The sequence below is a fragment of the Cottoperca gobio genome, unplaced genomic scaffold (assembly GCF_900634415.1).
Source record: "Cottoperca gobio unplaced genomic scaffold, fCotGob3.1 fCotGob3_331arrow_ctg1, whole genome shotgun sequence".
NCBI classification, from domain to species: domain Eukaryota; kingdom Metazoa; phylum Chordata; class Actinopteri; order Perciformes; family Bovichtidae; genus Cottoperca; species Cottoperca gobio.
The window spans coordinates 67,501-84,656 of record NW_021166937.1 but is presented as its reverse complement, the minus strand read 5'-3'; the positions used below and the strand labels follow the sequence as shown (position 1 = coordinate 84,656).

General features: G+C 43.3%; 2 protein-coding genes across 2 annotated transcripts in view; both read left to right on the top strand.

Moving 5' to 3' along the window:
• The window catches only part of LOC115005608 (extracellular serine/threonine protein kinase FAM20C-like), a 43,290-nt gene that overhangs the window by 14,273 nt on the left and 11,861 nt on the right, over positions 1-17,156 (top strand). The window lies entirely within an intron of this gene.
• dnhd1 (dynein heavy chain domain 1) overlaps positions 1-17,156 on the top strand; it is a 30,035-nt gene that overhangs the window by 3,049 nt on the left and 9,830 nt on the right. The window contains 24 exon segments of the mRNA XM_029427513.1: positions 115-366; positions 495-638; positions 1,557-1,632; positions 1,815-2,065; positions 2,346-2,589; positions 4,703-4,860; positions 5,486-5,611; positions 5,734-6,010; positions 6,183-6,310; positions 6,527-6,725; positions 6,802-6,893; positions 7,021-7,243; positions 7,337-7,462; positions 7,569-7,666; positions 7,774-10,894; positions 10,994-11,099; positions 11,244-11,403; positions 11,502-11,784; positions 11,865-13,380; positions 14,134-14,221; positions 14,749-14,884; positions 14,946-15,111; positions 15,370-15,472; positions 15,823-15,945. Of these exon segments, the coding sequence (XP_029283373.1) occupies positions 115-366; positions 495-638; positions 1,557-1,632; positions 1,815-2,065; positions 2,346-2,589; positions 4,703-4,860; positions 5,486-5,611; positions 5,734-6,010; positions 6,183-6,310; positions 6,527-6,725; positions 6,802-6,893; positions 7,021-7,243; positions 7,337-7,462; positions 7,569-7,666; positions 7,774-10,894; positions 10,994-11,099; positions 11,244-11,403; positions 11,502-11,784; positions 11,865-13,380; positions 14,134-14,221; positions 14,749-14,884; positions 14,946-15,111; positions 15,370-15,472; positions 15,823-15,945 (8,196 nt within the window).

Here is a 17,156-nt window from a genome sequence, read left to right as displayed (position 1 = left end):
TAGTAAATCACGTGCTCAGCTCGTGCTTCCTTCAAATCCTGAAGAAAAGTACATTTGTGTCTCGTGTTTTAAACATATATTCAAATTCCATTCAGTGATGTTTTTCATTCCCAGGTGAAGGAGTGCAGCTACAAGGCCCATCAGGACCTGCAGCTGCACCTGGAATACGCTCAAAAGAATAAATGCTACGAAGCCATACACCTCCACCAGGCTCACCAGCAGCAGCTGGAGGCACAGCTGGCCCGGTCTGAAAGCATCGTACAGAAACTGGGAAACTTTGCTGCTTTGGTTAATCACATGACGGTGCAGAGTCTCGTCTCCATCGTTCAACAAGACGTCTTTTGTTTTCTGCACAAGGTTCTGAAGGTGACAGCAGAACAGCAGAAGTTCAGATAAAGCGCTGCTCTACACAACTTCTTATTCAGATATATCAGATACAAGAGATGTAATCAACACGTTAAATGAATGCTTCTGGTGTTATTCCTGCTGCTTAGAGGAGTACAGCTGAGCCGTGCTGTGTCTTCCTCACTGAGCTGTGTTGTAGCGCTGACAGCCGGCTGACCGTGGACCCTCCGACACGTCTGCTCCACGAAGCTGCGAGAGAAGCTCTGCTGGCCGTCGGCGACTCTGTAATCCAGGTCATTTACATTTCTACAGCTGCAAATACAGGTTTTAGTTCTGGGCACTGGACAGACACTAAATAATACATACAACAGGATGTACAGTGGAATGTGACTCGTGTGAAGCTCTGGATATACTTTATATTACATTTGATCTCCGCTGCAGAGTCGGGCACTAAACTGTTTTTGATTGAGGGACAAAGATTTAAGGAGTCAAATCAACAGTAAATGTAAAACCAGTTACGCTGTAAGAAAATCAGTTTCTAACCCAGAAGAGGTGTGAAAAATAATGTTCTTTTTCTAAAACAGTGCGTGGCCTAAATATCCTCTTAAAGTATTATGATTATGTATAAATCTGAAATATAAAACAGGCAGAAATGGCTAAATATTGTTCTTTGTTCATGACTTAAGTGCCCACTTATAATATTACTCTGTAACTGTAAGATGTAAATATGTAAGTCGAATATTAAAACAAACAAAACAGAAGAAATAAAGTAAATTATTGGTTTCTGTGCCGTGAGGTTAAGACGGAGATAATTTCACAAAATTAAGTCGACATCCAGTTTTTAAAGCAGGATGTGTAATGTACATACAATGCTGTTTAATTTGATTTGATTTATTAAATTCAATTAATTTAATTAATTTAATTTAATAAATAAAATGAAATAAAATAAATTTAATTTAGTTAATTTCTTTCTGTATTGCTTTATACAAATACAAGTTGAGTTGACTTATTAGAAGTTTAATGTGCATTTAAACTGAGATCAGTCTCCTCAGATCTACAGCAACAATAATAACATTATCTTCAGTGAAACAAATCCAACAGTTATGGAAGATTAATACTTTATAATGAATATGATGGTTGTATCTGTTAATTCATGCAGTGTTTATCAGCAGCCTCTTCTTCTTCTTCTTCTTCTTCTTCTTCTCTGGTAGATGTGTGACACTTGTGGTTTCTTCCTGGAGATCAGCAGCCCCTCTGATGCTGCAGATTCCCCCTCAGCCTCCACTTGTACTGAACTTCCTGCTTCAGGTATCCGCTTTGAATTATTGCTGCTCTTCCAATTCCACCGTTTCAGATTCAACTTGATTTGATCTTCTGCTGACCGAAAGCTGCAGCATTCGCATGAAAACGTGAAGAAGCCCAAGTGGTCCCCCCTGTTGCTGAATGCATGCAATACACATTATTCTGAGTCTCATGTATTTAATCCGCAGCACAGAATAAAAACCGTGATGGAATAACTGGACGCAGACAGTTTTGCTCCTGGCAGCTGCTCAGAGACACGTCAGCTCGCTGGCTGCGGCACAAACACCCCGTGCTCATGGTGCGAGGTAGCAGGCTGCAAGGCTGCTACTACCCGCTCCCCAAGGAGCAGCTGGAGTGGCACATCGCCATCAACAACGCTACAGAACAAGCTGAGGAAGAGCAGGCCAAGATCATGCAGGCAAGACCGTCACCTTCAACGTTTACTTGATCCGTTAGTCAATCGTCAGAAAGATAACTTATGTTTTAAGAAGCGTTTAAGTCGTTTTCATACAAACATTTCAGACAAAGCTAAATATCTTTGACAGAACAAGACATTTAGAGAACTGTGATGGACATTCCTCACATTTTATAGACTTTAAAGATCAATAATGAAAATAATCGCCCCAATGCATCGTTATTAGTGGTGTTAAAGAATGTGTACAGCTGCTCGTGTGTAATTCTCACTGTTCTGTGGACAGGAAGCTGAACTAGAAATCCAGCAACTGTGTGAGAGCTTCTCGTGGTTGGTGGACGTCCATCTGTTCATTAGCCGATGGAGCGGAGCCTCTCTGGACTCCATGAAGGGTCAGCCTGCGTCCCTGTATGAGCAGCACATGAAGAAGATACACCGCTGGACCCAAAGCCTCTCCACCGTCCCGTCATCAGTGTCCACCTCCAACCATCTGCTCATCGTCCAGTGCTCCTGCCTGAAGGGACGTTTAGGTATGTCTTCTCTAAAGTACTAAACTTTGGGCCTCATTCACCAGCTGCTCTTTGCAAGAGAACGCGTATTTGACTGGTTACAAAATAATTAGCATTTTATTCTACAGTTGTATAATAAAGGATTTCAATTACAATAATATTTTCATTATTATAATATTTTAAATATATTGTTTTATTATTTTACAAAGCTAAAAAACGCACTAATATTTTAACAGTGTACGAGTTACAGCATCCCATAAATCTTTCTTTTCTTTTATATCACTTCCTGCAGAAACACATTTCAACAACAATATAGTTCAGTTTCCAAAAACTTTAAAAGCATCAAAACAAAGTGCAAAAGAAACTGGTTATAAAAGGACATTTAAACACAATTTTAAATGAAATGAATAGAAACAAAAACATGCTAAAGCACCTCCACTTGACCCGGTGCTCCTTCCTCTGTAGACTGCGGTCTCTTGAACCTTTAGATCACAGCGTTTACCAGCTAATTAAAATCAATTTAATGTACGTGGACAATTAGCTTCAACTGTCACACGCTCTTAATCTACGAGGACAATTAGCTTCAACTGCCGCACGCTCTTAATCTACGAGGACAATTAGCTTCAACTGTCACACGCTCTTAATCTACGAGGACAATTAGCTTCAACTGTCACACGCTCTTAATCTACGAGGACAATTAGCTTCAACTGTCACACGCTCTTAATCTACGAGGACAATTAGCTTCAACTGCCGCACGCTCTTAATCTACGAGGACAATTAGCTTCAACTGTCGCACGCTCTTAATCTACGAGGACAATTAGCTTCAACTGCCGCACGCTCTTAATCTACGAGGACAATTAGCTTCAACTGTCACACGCTCTTAATCTACGAGGACAATTAGCTTCAACTGTCACACGCTCTTAATCTACGAGGACAATTAGCTTCAACTGTCGCACGCTCTTAATCTACGAGGACAATTAGCTTCAACTGTCACACGCTCTTAATCTACGAGGACAATTAGCTTCAACTGTCACACGCTCTTAATCTAAGAGGACAATTAGCTTCAACTGTCACACGCTCTTAATCTACGAGGACAATTAGCTTCAACTGCCGCACGCTCTTAATCTACGAGGACAATTAGCTTCAACTGCCGCACGCTCATAATCTACGAAGACAATTAGCTTCAACTACCACACGCTCTTAATCTACGAGGACAATTATCTTAAACTGTCCTACGCTCTTAATCTACGAGGACAATTAGCTTCAACTGTCACACGCTCTTAATCTACGAGGACAATTAGCTTCAACTGTCGCACGCTCTTAATCTACTAGAACAATTAGCTTCAACTGTCGCACGCTCTTAATCTACGAGGACAATTAGCTTCAACTGTCGCACGCTCTTAATCTACGAGGACAATTAGCTTCAACTGTCACACGCTCTTAATCTACGAGGACAATTAGCTTCAACTGTCACACGCTCTTAATCTACGAGGACAATTAGCTTCAACTGTCGCACGCTCTTAATCTACGAGGACAATTAGCTTCAACTGTCACACGCTCTTAATCTACGAGGACAATTAGCTTCAACTGTCACACGCTCTTAATCTACGAGGACAATTAGCTTCAACTGTCACACGCTCTTAATCTACGAGGACAATTAGCTTCAACTGTTGCACGCTCTTAATCTACGAGGACAATTAGCTTCAACTGTCACACGCTCTTAATCTACGAGGACAATTAGCTTCAACTGTCGCACGCTCTTAATCTACGAGGACAATTAGCTTCAACTGTCGCACGCTCTTAATCTACGAGGACAATTAGCTTCAACTGTCACACGCTCTTAATCTACGAGGACAATTAGCTTCAACTGTCACACGCTCTTAATCTACGAGGACAATTAGCTTCAACTGTCACACGCTCTTAATCTACGAGGACAATTAGCTTCAACTGTCACACGCTCTTAATCTACGAGGACAATTAGCTTCATCATGATAAGAACACGTCAGGAATCTTAAACAGACTTTTCTGAGGAACAAACTAAAGAAGAAACGTAAAAGAGTAAACAGTCGGTCAGTTTGTTGAGGAATCCTCTTCATGCTGAATGCTCTCATACTCTTCACCTTCTGTTTTGAAGTGCAGCAGCTGAGGCTCATTGAGGAGGAAGTGGGAGAGCAGCTGGTGGAGCAGATACAGCTGCACACTGAAAGCATCACATCAGACCTGGAGACGACTTCTGCTCAGCTCAAGACACAACCCAGAGACTTACACAACCTCTCAAAATACGCTGTGATGGTAAACTCTCTTTAAACTTGAAGAAGAAAAGCATTTAATGTAAAGAGGAATAGATTACTGCTCATGCAAAAGACACAAAACAGCCCAAAGGGTAAAAGATGTCATTAGAAGACAATCGTTCCCCAGTTTGACCTTTACAGGGCAGATGGAAGATTCACATCCTCACTTTCATTTAATTATTAACCCAAAGGCTCGGTTCTGAATTTAGAGTCCGTTATCCAACAATGAATGCAAAGTGCATCGAGGTCTTTCTGCTGTATTGTGAAGGAACACTGGTGCACGTGTGTGACTGCATCAGTGACTCCAGGGAACGTTTGTGGTGATGAGAGTGTTTCTGATGTGATGTCAGCTAACCCCCTCCTGTAGGAGCTGGAGGGAATAACACACTCTGTAACAAAAGATCTTTTCCACCTGAGATCAGAAATGATCATGATTTCTGATTCCAAAAGCAACAAACAGCCTGTTATTTAAAGGCCTGAGGGACCTGAAACTCCCCAGTTACACACCTGTATAACTTTTTCACCTTCAAATGATGCGTATAAGGAAATATCGACGCAGTATCACAATTTCACATTGTTTGTTATGTTATATACAATTGATAAAGCTGCTAAATCTGTGTTTGCAGATGAGGAAGTCTGTGGAAATGTTGGCTGACGTGCAGAAACGTTTGCAGTACATCCGCTCGCTGCAGGACGTTGTTTCCTTCAACTTCAGGAAAATGACTGAACAGGAAGCGACTTTGGAAGAAAAGGTTTATTTGCATCAAAGTGAAAATAACCACATTAGAGTTACACATGAGAGTTGTACATTAGAGGTGTGTGTGTGTGTGTGTGTGTGTGTGTGTGTGTGTGTGTGTGTGTGTTCTATATTCAGATGCTGGCCTTGTGGGATTCCTTTATTCCCCTCTTGAAGCGAGCAGATCACATTGTGTGCTGCCGTCTTCCTTCAATGGTGAACGCTTTGGACTCCATGTTCTCCTTCTTGGCCCGTGACCTTCAGGATACGATCTCTGCAGCTACATCTGGACCCTTCCTTGACCCGGCACAGAATGCAAAAGAGATGCTCTCCAAACTGAACCACACGTGTGTCCACGTGCAGAATCTCAATGCAAAGCTGGAACGACTTAGTAGAGACAGTCAAAACCTCCACGGTGAGATGTACAAATGATAGATATCAATGATTTCAGGGCTTCAAAAAGTTATTTCTGAATGTGTACGTCTGTGCTATTGTACTTGTGCAAAACCTTAACAACCATGGAAGAAACTTTGTCATGTTATGTATTTACAACAATCCTAATATCATGTTTTCCTGCCTCCCGTCAGAACTTCCTTTGGATTTTACCATTTTGACAGTAGAAGTTCAGAAGGTCAACGCCCGTAAAGAGTTGTGGGAGATTATAGCTGTGTACACAACATGGATGGAAGAATGGAAACAGCTGCTTTTCACTGAGGTAACAAATGAACCTCTTTCTTACCGACGAGATGGTAAAATGTGTTTTGCGAGGAGGCAATCATTTGTTTGCATTCATGGTGACGTTCATTTGATAGATAGATAGATACTTTATTCATCCCGAGCGAAATTTAGGCATTTGTTTAAAACGTACTTGTATTATCTCGATTGTTCATGTCAATTAAACCAACAAATATTGTGAACTATTTTCCGTCAGGTGGAGGTGTCACAAGCTCAGGGGGAAATTGCGAAGTGGAAGGAGCAAACTGTATCTCTAACAAGTATCATACCTACCCACGATGCAGTGCTGCAGGAGACTTTAGGAATCCTGGAAAGCTTCAGCCTTCAAGCTGCAGTCATGGCCAGACTGCAGAGCCCCACACTCAAACATAGACACTGGAGAGCCATCTTCCAAGGTCAGACACTTTCCATATATTGCAACAGGTGCACGCATCCACAGCATATCTGATCAAAAGACATTCCCTCTGACAGGCACGGGGCTACTGTATGTCCCAGAGAAGAAGGTGACTGTTGCTGAACTGCTCTCTCAACTACTTGAAGTTGACCAGAAACTAATTACCAAGGTGAGAGCAGGACACATTGTACACACTGGACTAATATGGCAGCGCTACTAAAATCAGGAAATAATGTTTGCAGGTGAAAACAGACTCAACAAACTAACACAGTTCCTTTTGCTCATGGTACGGTCAGGTATGCAGCGATGCACAAGCAGAGTATAACATGGAGCTAACCTTCCAGAAGCTGCGACAGGGATGGAAAGCTAGACTCTTCCAGCTGAGTAGGTTCACTCTGCCTGTTTGGCAGCATCGTGAGCCACAACATGGAGTCACAGAGACAGAGACAGAGCGCACGGTTTCAAATCTGCAAACTGCCCGTCAACACTCCAGTAATGATCCAAGACTCACCGTCGTCGGTGAGGCTGAATAATAAGCTAGCAAACTAATGTTACGGATGTGTAAAATCAAGATTCTGCTTACAAATTGCTGGGATGTGCCATGTGCCTCAGGTTTGGAAATACACTTTGCTGAGATAGAGAATGATTTGATGGCTCTGTCCACCATGTTGAAGTCCCCACACAGTGTTGAGTTCAGGCTGCAGATGGAAGATTGTTTGCAATTACTGCAAGATCTGGGTAAGCTGGATATTCAGAGAAAAAGAGAGCTTTTAAGAATTGCCACCAAGAGCAGAAACAGTAAGAACATTGTCTTGTCTTTTGCTTTCCCTTTGAATATTAATAGGGAAGCTACTTTATTCATTCCAAAGATACCAGCAAGTGTGGGCCTTCCTGACCAAGATGTTCCATGAAACATCCTTTAGTGTCCAGAGAGAGGATCTGGTACGTCCCTGTGTCACAAGTCATACATCACATTTTACTATAAAACTGATGCATCTCACAGATGTTTGGTTGTCAAATAAATGTTATTTTTTCTATTTGTTTTATAGCTGGAGCGATTCCGACCAGTTGATGAGACATTTAAGGAAATGATGCGCTCTGTCTCAAGTAACTCTCATGTGTTGAACTTTGTTCATTCCAAGAAGACGAATGACAGATTTCATGGTAAAAGCCTTCGCCAGATTCTCAGTGATGGTCTTTCTACAATGGAGACCATTTCCAGCCAGATGGTTGATCTCCTGAAGACGCTCTGTGAACAGTTTCCAAGACTCTGCTTCTTGAGTGATAGGGAAGTGATACAACTTCTCTCCTTTCATCCAACGCCTCTCACACTGCAAACCTTTGTACGCAAATGCTTTAAAGGGATATGTTGGCTCGAAGTGGATCGTGAAGTACCATCTAATACAGGAGGTGTAAAGAGCGGTGGGGTTACAGCTCAAAGCCACAGACAGAGGAAGGTGCTGGGGTTTTTCGGCAGCCTCCAGGAGCACATAATCTTTCCATCTCCTTTGGAACCAAATCTCAATGCCTTGGTTTGGCTTTCTGTCTTTGAGAAACAAGTAAAGTTGACCATGGTGCAGCTCATGAAACAATGTGCTGTTGTGCAAAACAAGCTTGAACCATCCAGTGAAGTCTTGGCATGTGATGAAGAAGTTAATGACATCCTGTTCCACATTGCCCAAAGGAGGAAGATTGCTCTTCCTGTGCTGGATCTTCTGTGTGAATATCCTCTTCAGTGTCTGCTGGTGGCACAGGAGGCAGTTTGGTGCAAGGCTGTTCTACAAGCTTTCCAAGAATCAAGCCCAGTGAGGCTGAGCAACTTAAAGGCATACAACTCTGCAAAACTAAAAAACCTTGGCTGTTTCATAAGGGATGGAGTCACAGGGGCTGAGAGGGATTCTCTGGTTTCTAAGTACATGATGATGTGTCTCCGTGCTTTAGTGCATCTTACAATGAAGCATGCACAGCAGCTGGCTCGACTCATGGAGGTGCAGAGTGTGCCGGAGTCGTCTTTTGAGTGGCTAAGTTTTATGAAGTATCATATAAACTTGGATGATTTGAGTGTGAAAGGCAATGATGATCCGTCATGTTGCGTGGATGTTTTGGGCCATCGACTCCAATATGATTATGAGTATTTTGGTCCAGACGATTGGATGATGGTGCATACTCCACCCACAGATCGAGCGATGCTGGGGATTCTCCTGGCTCTGACAAGCTACAGATGTGGGTTTGTGAGTGGACCTTGCATGTCTGGAAAGAAAGCAACCGTGGCCCAGTTAGGAAAAGCACTGGGACGACAGGTTGTCAATATGCAATGTTGTCCAAGCATGAGACCCGGTGTTGTTCAGCGGATGCTGTTGGGTGCCCTCCAGACTGGAACATGGCTTCTGCTGAACTCTGTGGAATTACTACCACAAGGGGTCCTGTCATCACTGGGGCAGCATCTATTAGATATCCACCAATCCTTCTTGGAGTTCATAAAGAATAAGAATCAAAGAGCTAATGCGGAGCCAAAGGACAGGACTGCTGACGGGGTCACAGCTTGCCAAAACCTTGATTCAGAATGCCATATGGTACTTGCAGGGAAAAGCATTTCTGCTAGTCTAAGCTATGGATGTGTCCTCATCTCATCAAAGGGGTACACATCTGAGGTTCCAGAGAGACTGCGATGTGCCACCAGACCCATTGCGTTAACCCATCCAGATTACAGGATCATTGCAGAAGTAATGCTGACTTCCATTGGTTTCTCAGAGGCCGTGTGTTTAAGTCGACGTCTGGTGGCCCTCATCAGCCTGGCCAAGGACTCCCTCTGTCTGCCGTATTTCATCACTGACGACCAGAGCTGCTATCTTGTCATCTTGCAAAAGATTCTCACCGGCTCTGAAATACACTTACAACAAACTGTAAGGCAACGAGAAATTTCCGATGAGGCTAAAGGAGTGGCTGCAGAACAAACTGATCCTGCGCCTTCACAAAATGTGTCTGCCAGAGAAGAAAAGGATAGAAAAGACACTGAAAGGCCTTCCAGGTCGCACAGTTCTCATTTGTCGATGATACAGGGATTAATGGAAGAGACAGCCATTGTCAAAGCGATTCTTTCTGTCTTCGTACCCGTTCTTTCAGAGCACAAGAAAGCCTCACAGTTCTACAACATTTTCAAGGACACATTCCCTATAGCATGCCAGTTTCCTCTTTACCAACAGCACATCGAGGAAGAAGAAAAGATTCAACTGAAAGATGCAGTTACAGAAGAATTACAAAGGAAGCGGTTTCACTCGGACACTGAACTAATTAGCAGAGCTCTTACACTCTACCAGACTGTGAAATCCTCTCAGGCAGTTATTCTTATAGGCCCCTCAGGTAGTGGAAAGACAACCTGTTACTGTGCTCTAGCTGGAGCACTCAATCATCTGGCTGCCAAGGCTGTGGAATATGTGATTGAAAATGACGATATGATTGAAGGAGATACCCCACAGGCTGAGCCACAGATCTCTGCTGCCAGCTGGAACTCTGTTGACACTGTGGTCTTATTTCCTAACGCCATGTCCCATGAAGAGCTTTTTGGCGGCCTCTGTGAAAAGAGAGGATGGCAAGATGGAGCTTTTGGAAAGGTGCTGAGGGATTCAGAACGACTGGAATCAACACGTTCTACAATCTGCAACAAGATACACAAATGGCTGGTAATGGATGGGAATCCTGTGGGGAAGCCCGGCTGGTTAGATTTCTTAACGACGATGTGCAGTCCTGAGGACCCATTTCTGTGCCTGTCATCAGGGGAAACACTGCCATCCCAATCACACGTTAAGCTGCTTATGGAGATCACTGACCTACGTGATGCGAGTCCCTCTACAGTGACCCGTTGCAGCCTCGTGTATTTCACAGGTATGGATCTGTGGAAGGCTGTGTGGAAGAGTGATATGGATGCTCTCTCTTTGGAGCACAAACTGGATCAAGGAACCTTGGAAATGTGGAATCATCTGGCTGAAGATCTTTTCTCCAGTACTCTTAGTGCTTTAACCTCTGAAATCTATAAAGAAGGAGAATCTCTTAAAAGTGTCATTCATGGACTTCAAGAAATCACGTCTTTTGTTCGGATCCTTCGCGCTTTCCTCCAGCATTTTGGGAAGGATGTGGAAAAAGCTGAAGCAATACCACAAATAAACAAAAGAGGTATATTCAGGACTCATGAACATATAACCTCAAACATTAAGACTAGTTAAGGTAATGACTTTACTTTTATGATTACTATTTCCCTTATTCTCCCACCAGATATACCTCTGAGCAGAACTAGTCCCCACACTAAAGGAGACCTGCTGGCCTGGAACATGTTTCTGGTGGCTTATATTTGGGGATTTAGTGGACATCTGCATCCCCGGTAAGATCATTTTGTATTTGCATCTATGTATGCAAATTTAATATGTATGTTAGTGCTATGAAATCATTAATTTATTTTACAAAAAAATGCCAAAATGAATATCAGTCACCAATTTTCTTCTTATGTTTTGTGTCTTCACTTCAGCCACTGGCCACATTTCGACTCACTAGCCCGTCAAGTGCTGTTTACTTGCCGTTACAAAATTGTGGTTCCTGATGAAGAGAGTGTGTTTGAATACTTTTTTAACATCGACAGCAAGATATGCCCCAAGAACACACTGCTGACAAAGTCCATCCCTCCCAAGGTTTGTCTTGAATACTCTTGTGTAGTAAAAGTACATAAATGTAATCAGAACTGTGTTTAAACATCTAACTAACAAGCATCTTAAATCCACTCTCGTAGTATGGGAACTATGCATATCTCCTGAACCTCATGTTGGAGGCAAACCAGCCAGTGTTGCTCGCAGGAGAGCCCGGTTCTGGAAAAACCACTCTGTGCAAAACTTTGCTGAGTTTTAACAAGCCGCACATTAGCCTCCCAGCCAGTCCACTCCTGAGCTACAGAGACCTGCGCACCATACTGAATACCATCATCTGCAAGAAGAACTGTGAAGATGCTCTGGGTCCCTTCACAAAACAGCCAGGACTGCTTCTTTTTGTGGATGATTTGCATGAAGCCCCCTGTGGTGAGTAAGAAAATTGACCTCAGGAGAACTAATATTACTGTGTGAAGCTTTATGAGGTTAATATTTGCTCCTGTTGATAGATGTCTTTGGGAAGAAGTCAACTGCTCTAGAGACGCTACGACAGAGTATCTCCATGGGACAGATTCTAACATTTGATGCCGACCACTTCAAGATATTGAGCGCTGCGACCATCAGCTACATGGCTACCTGTTGTGTCTTCGGTTCAGGCAATCACCTCAGTAAAGTCATGTCCTCCAGGCTCTCGCGTCTGTTCTCCATCTTTGTGCTCCCCAGCCTATCTCTGGACGTTATATTCTCTATCCATTCTCCTCGGCTAAAAATGTGGCTCAGAGAAATGCCACTAAAGCAGAGTGGTGAGGATATGGCGTGTTGTATCATCACGGCAACTAAACATCTGTATCATGCAGTGCGTGATCTCTTCCAGTCTACGGCGCAGAGGCCCCATTTCATATTTTCCCACCATGACCTTCAGAAGGTGTTCAGGGGGATGTGTCTGTGGCAGCCTAACACAGGGACAATGCAGAAGAAAGAGTTTTCACAACCAGGCTTTCTTCCAGTCCTGCTAGAGTCTGCATCAGTCCTTAACATTGCACATCTCTGGATGCATGAGTGCATGCGTACATTCGGTGACAGGTTGTGCTCAGAGGATGAAAGCAAAACTCTGGTGTCACTCATAGCCAAGACAGCAACAACACACTATGGAATACGATTGGTTGATACAACCCAGCCTGTCGGTTTGGACGACCCACCCACAGGCACAAGCCTTGCTGTTCACACACTACCCGTGCACACATCAGGCACCTGTAAGCCAATAGGTACAATAAATCTGCCTCAAGAGTCGAAACCAGTCGGCCAGTCAGACCTGAAGAAAGGCCATTCATTGACTGAACCTTCCCTTCTGTCTGGAAACATTTGCCCAGAAGAAGCAAGCCTAAAAACTCACCCTCTGCAGCCGCAGATTCTTCAGCACATGGAGGACATACTGGCTACGCTTGTATATAGTCCGGAGCTCTCTGAGGCCGCAATGAATCAGCAACACAAGTTTAAACATAGCTCTTATCAGGACCGAGACCTGGAGGTACTACTAAAAGAGCTGAGTGCTCTAGTTGACAGAAAAAAGGAAGACAAAGGACAGGAAGTTGATAATGACATTACAACCAGATTCATTGTCCACAGACAGAGGGTGCGTCAGCTGTTGCACATCCTCAGGTTGTTGCTCACACCTGGAGGTCACGGAGTGCTGATTGGCTCACACACAGGCACAGGCCGTAAAACCACTGTGCGTTTAGCTGCCTATGTGACTGGCTACCAGTTGATGGAGCTGCATCCTGGTAATGAGAATAAGTTGCATGAAATCCTAAAAGAAGCTGGGAATCAAACCAGAGTGGACGGAGTTAATGTGCTCATACTGGTCCATGAAGGAATCAGCCAACCTGTCAGAGAGGAACTGCTGGTGGCGATGTCTCACCGAACATACCCAGGACTCTACACGGATGAGCTGCGACATCTGGTTTCCAGAGTGACTGCTGTGAGGAACTCACGACGATACCTTATGGACAGTTGGATGTGTGAGAAGTAAGTAATCTATGAGTCCTCCTGCTAGATCGCCTTATTGTTAAGGTCAAATTTAGAGACAACAAATTGTGTTCTGAAAGATTGGGACTACATGTAGGCCCCGTTTACACCTGGCACTAACATGCGTCTTTGGTGATCTGACAAGTCTCCAGGAGGAGCTCTATATGCAAATAAACAGGTACACCATTTCTGTTTTCAAAGACCTAATTTGGCCTTTCTATTAACCGGCGGGAGGTACTAATGCACTACCTGTGCCTAGTCTGCGGGAAAAGAAAAGAAAAAGAAATCAAAACAACACAGACTTTGTATTTTCCTTGACGAGTTCCAGGCAAACCAAATCACTGAAGATGTGTGTTATATATCTCTCTGAGGACGTATCTTCCTGTTGCATGTCCTTGTCGGGGGAGAAAAAGGATGAGTTTACACTACAAATGACATGTGGTCAAGTGCGTCCCAGACCACCGCTTGCATTTAGCGACCAACACTTGTGAGCCGATCGCCGAGATGCATTTTTTGACTAAGTGTAAACAGGGTCGTAGTGTATTTACTGACTTCTTAGTGTCTATGTGATGCTAATGTGCTTGTGGTGTTCTGTAGACATTCATCCCTACATTCAGTTACACTGTAGTGATGATGGTGATGTAGCATCATGTACAAGAGTGGGCTGATAGAACAGTTGTCTGAGTACTTACAGTACAAATATTATAATATAAATAATTGTGAATCACATTTGTTCTGTTTCTTTTCACAAAGGTACTCGAGACAAATCCACAGACATGTGCACGTGTTGCTGCTGCTTCCCTTCACGATGACGGACATCAGGGAGGAACCTGGATGGAATGTAAATCACTATTTACTTTGAATTTCAACACCTGGTATTGAACCTTTGTACCTGAATTCAATACAAATACATGAGAAATCAGCCCAGACGCACATATTTAAACGCCCTTTTACTTGTCATACTTACAGAAGTGTTGATGAGGGCGCAGGACTCTTTGTCATTGAGGTCTATCCAACTCAATTTAACTTCACTTCAGACACACGAGTCCATAACCACGTAACATTTAAAATAACACGACACGTAAACCCTCCCCTACATTTTCACTTCTTTACTTTTTCCAAAGTTACCCAAAACCCTGACAGTGAAGAAATGTAAATCACACCCTCTCAACTAAGAAGAGATCTGAATTGAATCAAACACTATTGCTCAGCTTGTTTACAGGACTTGGTAGACTAACACTTGTAGCCCTGTGTTGAGTAACACTGTCTTGAATGTGGACTCTGACGTGGTATCCGGGGTCTCTTGGCAGGTTGTGCCATCAAGTATTAATTACATTTCCAATGTAAATGTTCTCCTTTGTGATCAAGGCACAACTGACCAAAGCCCTGAGCCTGAGCTGCTGTGTGGAACTTTACCAGCCTTGGTCCAAACAGTCTTTAGTGGAAGTTGCTGCTCAACACCTCAAAACCAGTACCCACAAAAGTGAGTGACACACCAGAGTTAGTCTGTACTCACTATGCCACACACCAGACTAACACATGTCCTTTTTATTTAGCGGAGAGAGACGGCCTTTCTGTGGCGATGGCAGGAATCCATGGATCTGCATGTCAGTATGCTTCTGTGCTTCTCGGCACTCAGCCTTTCAGCCCTCAGACTTATATGGAGTTAATTGGCCACTTTGGTTTCCTCTGCAACCAGATGCACGAGCAACAGCAGAGCCGAGCCAACAGGTAGTTGTTCTTGGACTGGTAGTTGGGTAGAAATGTGTCTCCATTATTGGATGTTCTGCTGCACTGCACCTACAAGACACAGAGAAATATTAGGACGTGATCATGCAACACAAACTACATCCTGAACAATATCTGACGCAGTTGCAACTGAATCAAACGTAGAAACCTAAGAGCTGTTTAATTAGATTACATTAAACTGTACAGTTCTGAATTATATCTTGACACACTGGTGTAAAATAACTTTTGTATTTTTTTCAGACTTGCCTCTGTTCTGTCTCGTTTGGATGTTATGAACACCACAGCTGTGCAGCGCAAACAGCACTTAATGATGCTGCAAGAGAAGGTTTCTGAGACGCAGAAGGTAAAGTAGAGTTCAGTTTACACACTGCAGGTGGGATCAATATTCTGTGTGAAGGTGCAGCAATGCTGCCACACGTTCTGTTCCACAAGAGGTTCTTTTTCACTACAGTCAAAAAGGATTTCAACAACCGTGTAAGCAATATATTCAGAGGAACCTACTGAGAATACTGTTTATTATTTGAACTCTGAACTGCAATATCTTCGAGAACATATTCTTTGCATCTCATTTTTAATGTTAAAGTAATATTGCAATTTGAATATTCAGTCATTTTACCCTTTTAACGCAGCATCTTTTGTGTAATATACAAGTTTGCATATCTGCATAATGTTCCCTTCCTCTCCACCCTGCAGCGTGAGGAAGAGCTCCTCAGATCGGAGGATCACCAGAGGAGGCTGCTTGAGGAAGCACAACAGAAATGTGCAGCAGAGGAGAACAAGCTGTATCACCTGGAGGAGCAGATCAATCAGAAACAGGTAAACAAGTATGTAACATTTCCTCTCCTGTCATGGTGTCATCAGTCCTGTGTTGTATATGTAGTGACACAGAGACATGTGTAATGTTCCTGAAGGTAATGTTTCCTCTCTCCTGTCATGGTGTCATCAGTCCTGTGTTGTATATGTAGTGACACAGAGACATGTGTAATGTCCCTGAAGGTAACGTTTCCTCTCTCTCCTGTCATGGTGTCATCAGTCCTGTGTTGTATATGTAGTGAGACAGAGACATGTGTAATGTCCCTGAAGGTAACGTTTCCTCTCTCTCCTGTCATGGTGTCATCAGTCCTGTGTTGTATATGTAGTGAGACAGAGACATGTGTAATGTCCCTGAAGGTAACGTTTCCTCTCTCCTGTCATGGTGTCATCAGTCCTGTGTTGTATATGTAGTGACACAGAGACATGTGTAATGTCCCTGAAGGTAACGTTTCCTCTCTCTCCTGTCATGGTGTCATCAGTCCTGTGTTGTATATGTAGTGAGACAGAGAAATGTGTAATGTTCCTGAAGGTAACGTTTCCTCTCTCACCTGTCATGGTGTCATCAGTCCTGTGTTGTATATGTAGTGAGACAGAGAAATGTGTAATGTCCCTGAAGGTAACGTTTCCTCTCTCTCCTGTCATGGTGTCATCAGTCCTGTGTTGTATATGTAGTGAGACATAGACATGTGTAATGTCCCTGAAGGTAACGTTTCCTCTCTCTCCTGTCATGGTGTCATCAGTCCTGTGTTGTATATGTAGTGAGACAGAGACATGTGTAATGTTCCTGAAGGTAACGTTTCCTCTCTCCTGTCATGGTGTCATCAGTCCTGTGTTGTATATGTAGTGACACAGAGAAATGTGTAATGTCCCTGAAGGTAACGTTTCCTCTCTCTCTCCTGTCATGGTGTCATCAGTCCTGTGTTGTATATGTAGTGAGACAGAGACATGTGTAATGTCCCTGAAGGTAACGTTTCCTCTCTCTCCTGTCATGGTGTCATCAGTCCTGTGTTGTATATGTAGTGACACAGAGAAATGTGTAATGTCCCTGAAGGTAACGTTTCCTCTCTCTCCTGTCATGGTGTCATCAGTCCTGTGTTGTATATGTAGTGAGACAGAAACATGTGTAATGTCCCTGAAGGTAACGTTTCCTCTCTCCTGTCATGGTGTCATCAGTCCTGTGTTGTATATGTAGTGAGACAGAGACATGTGTAATG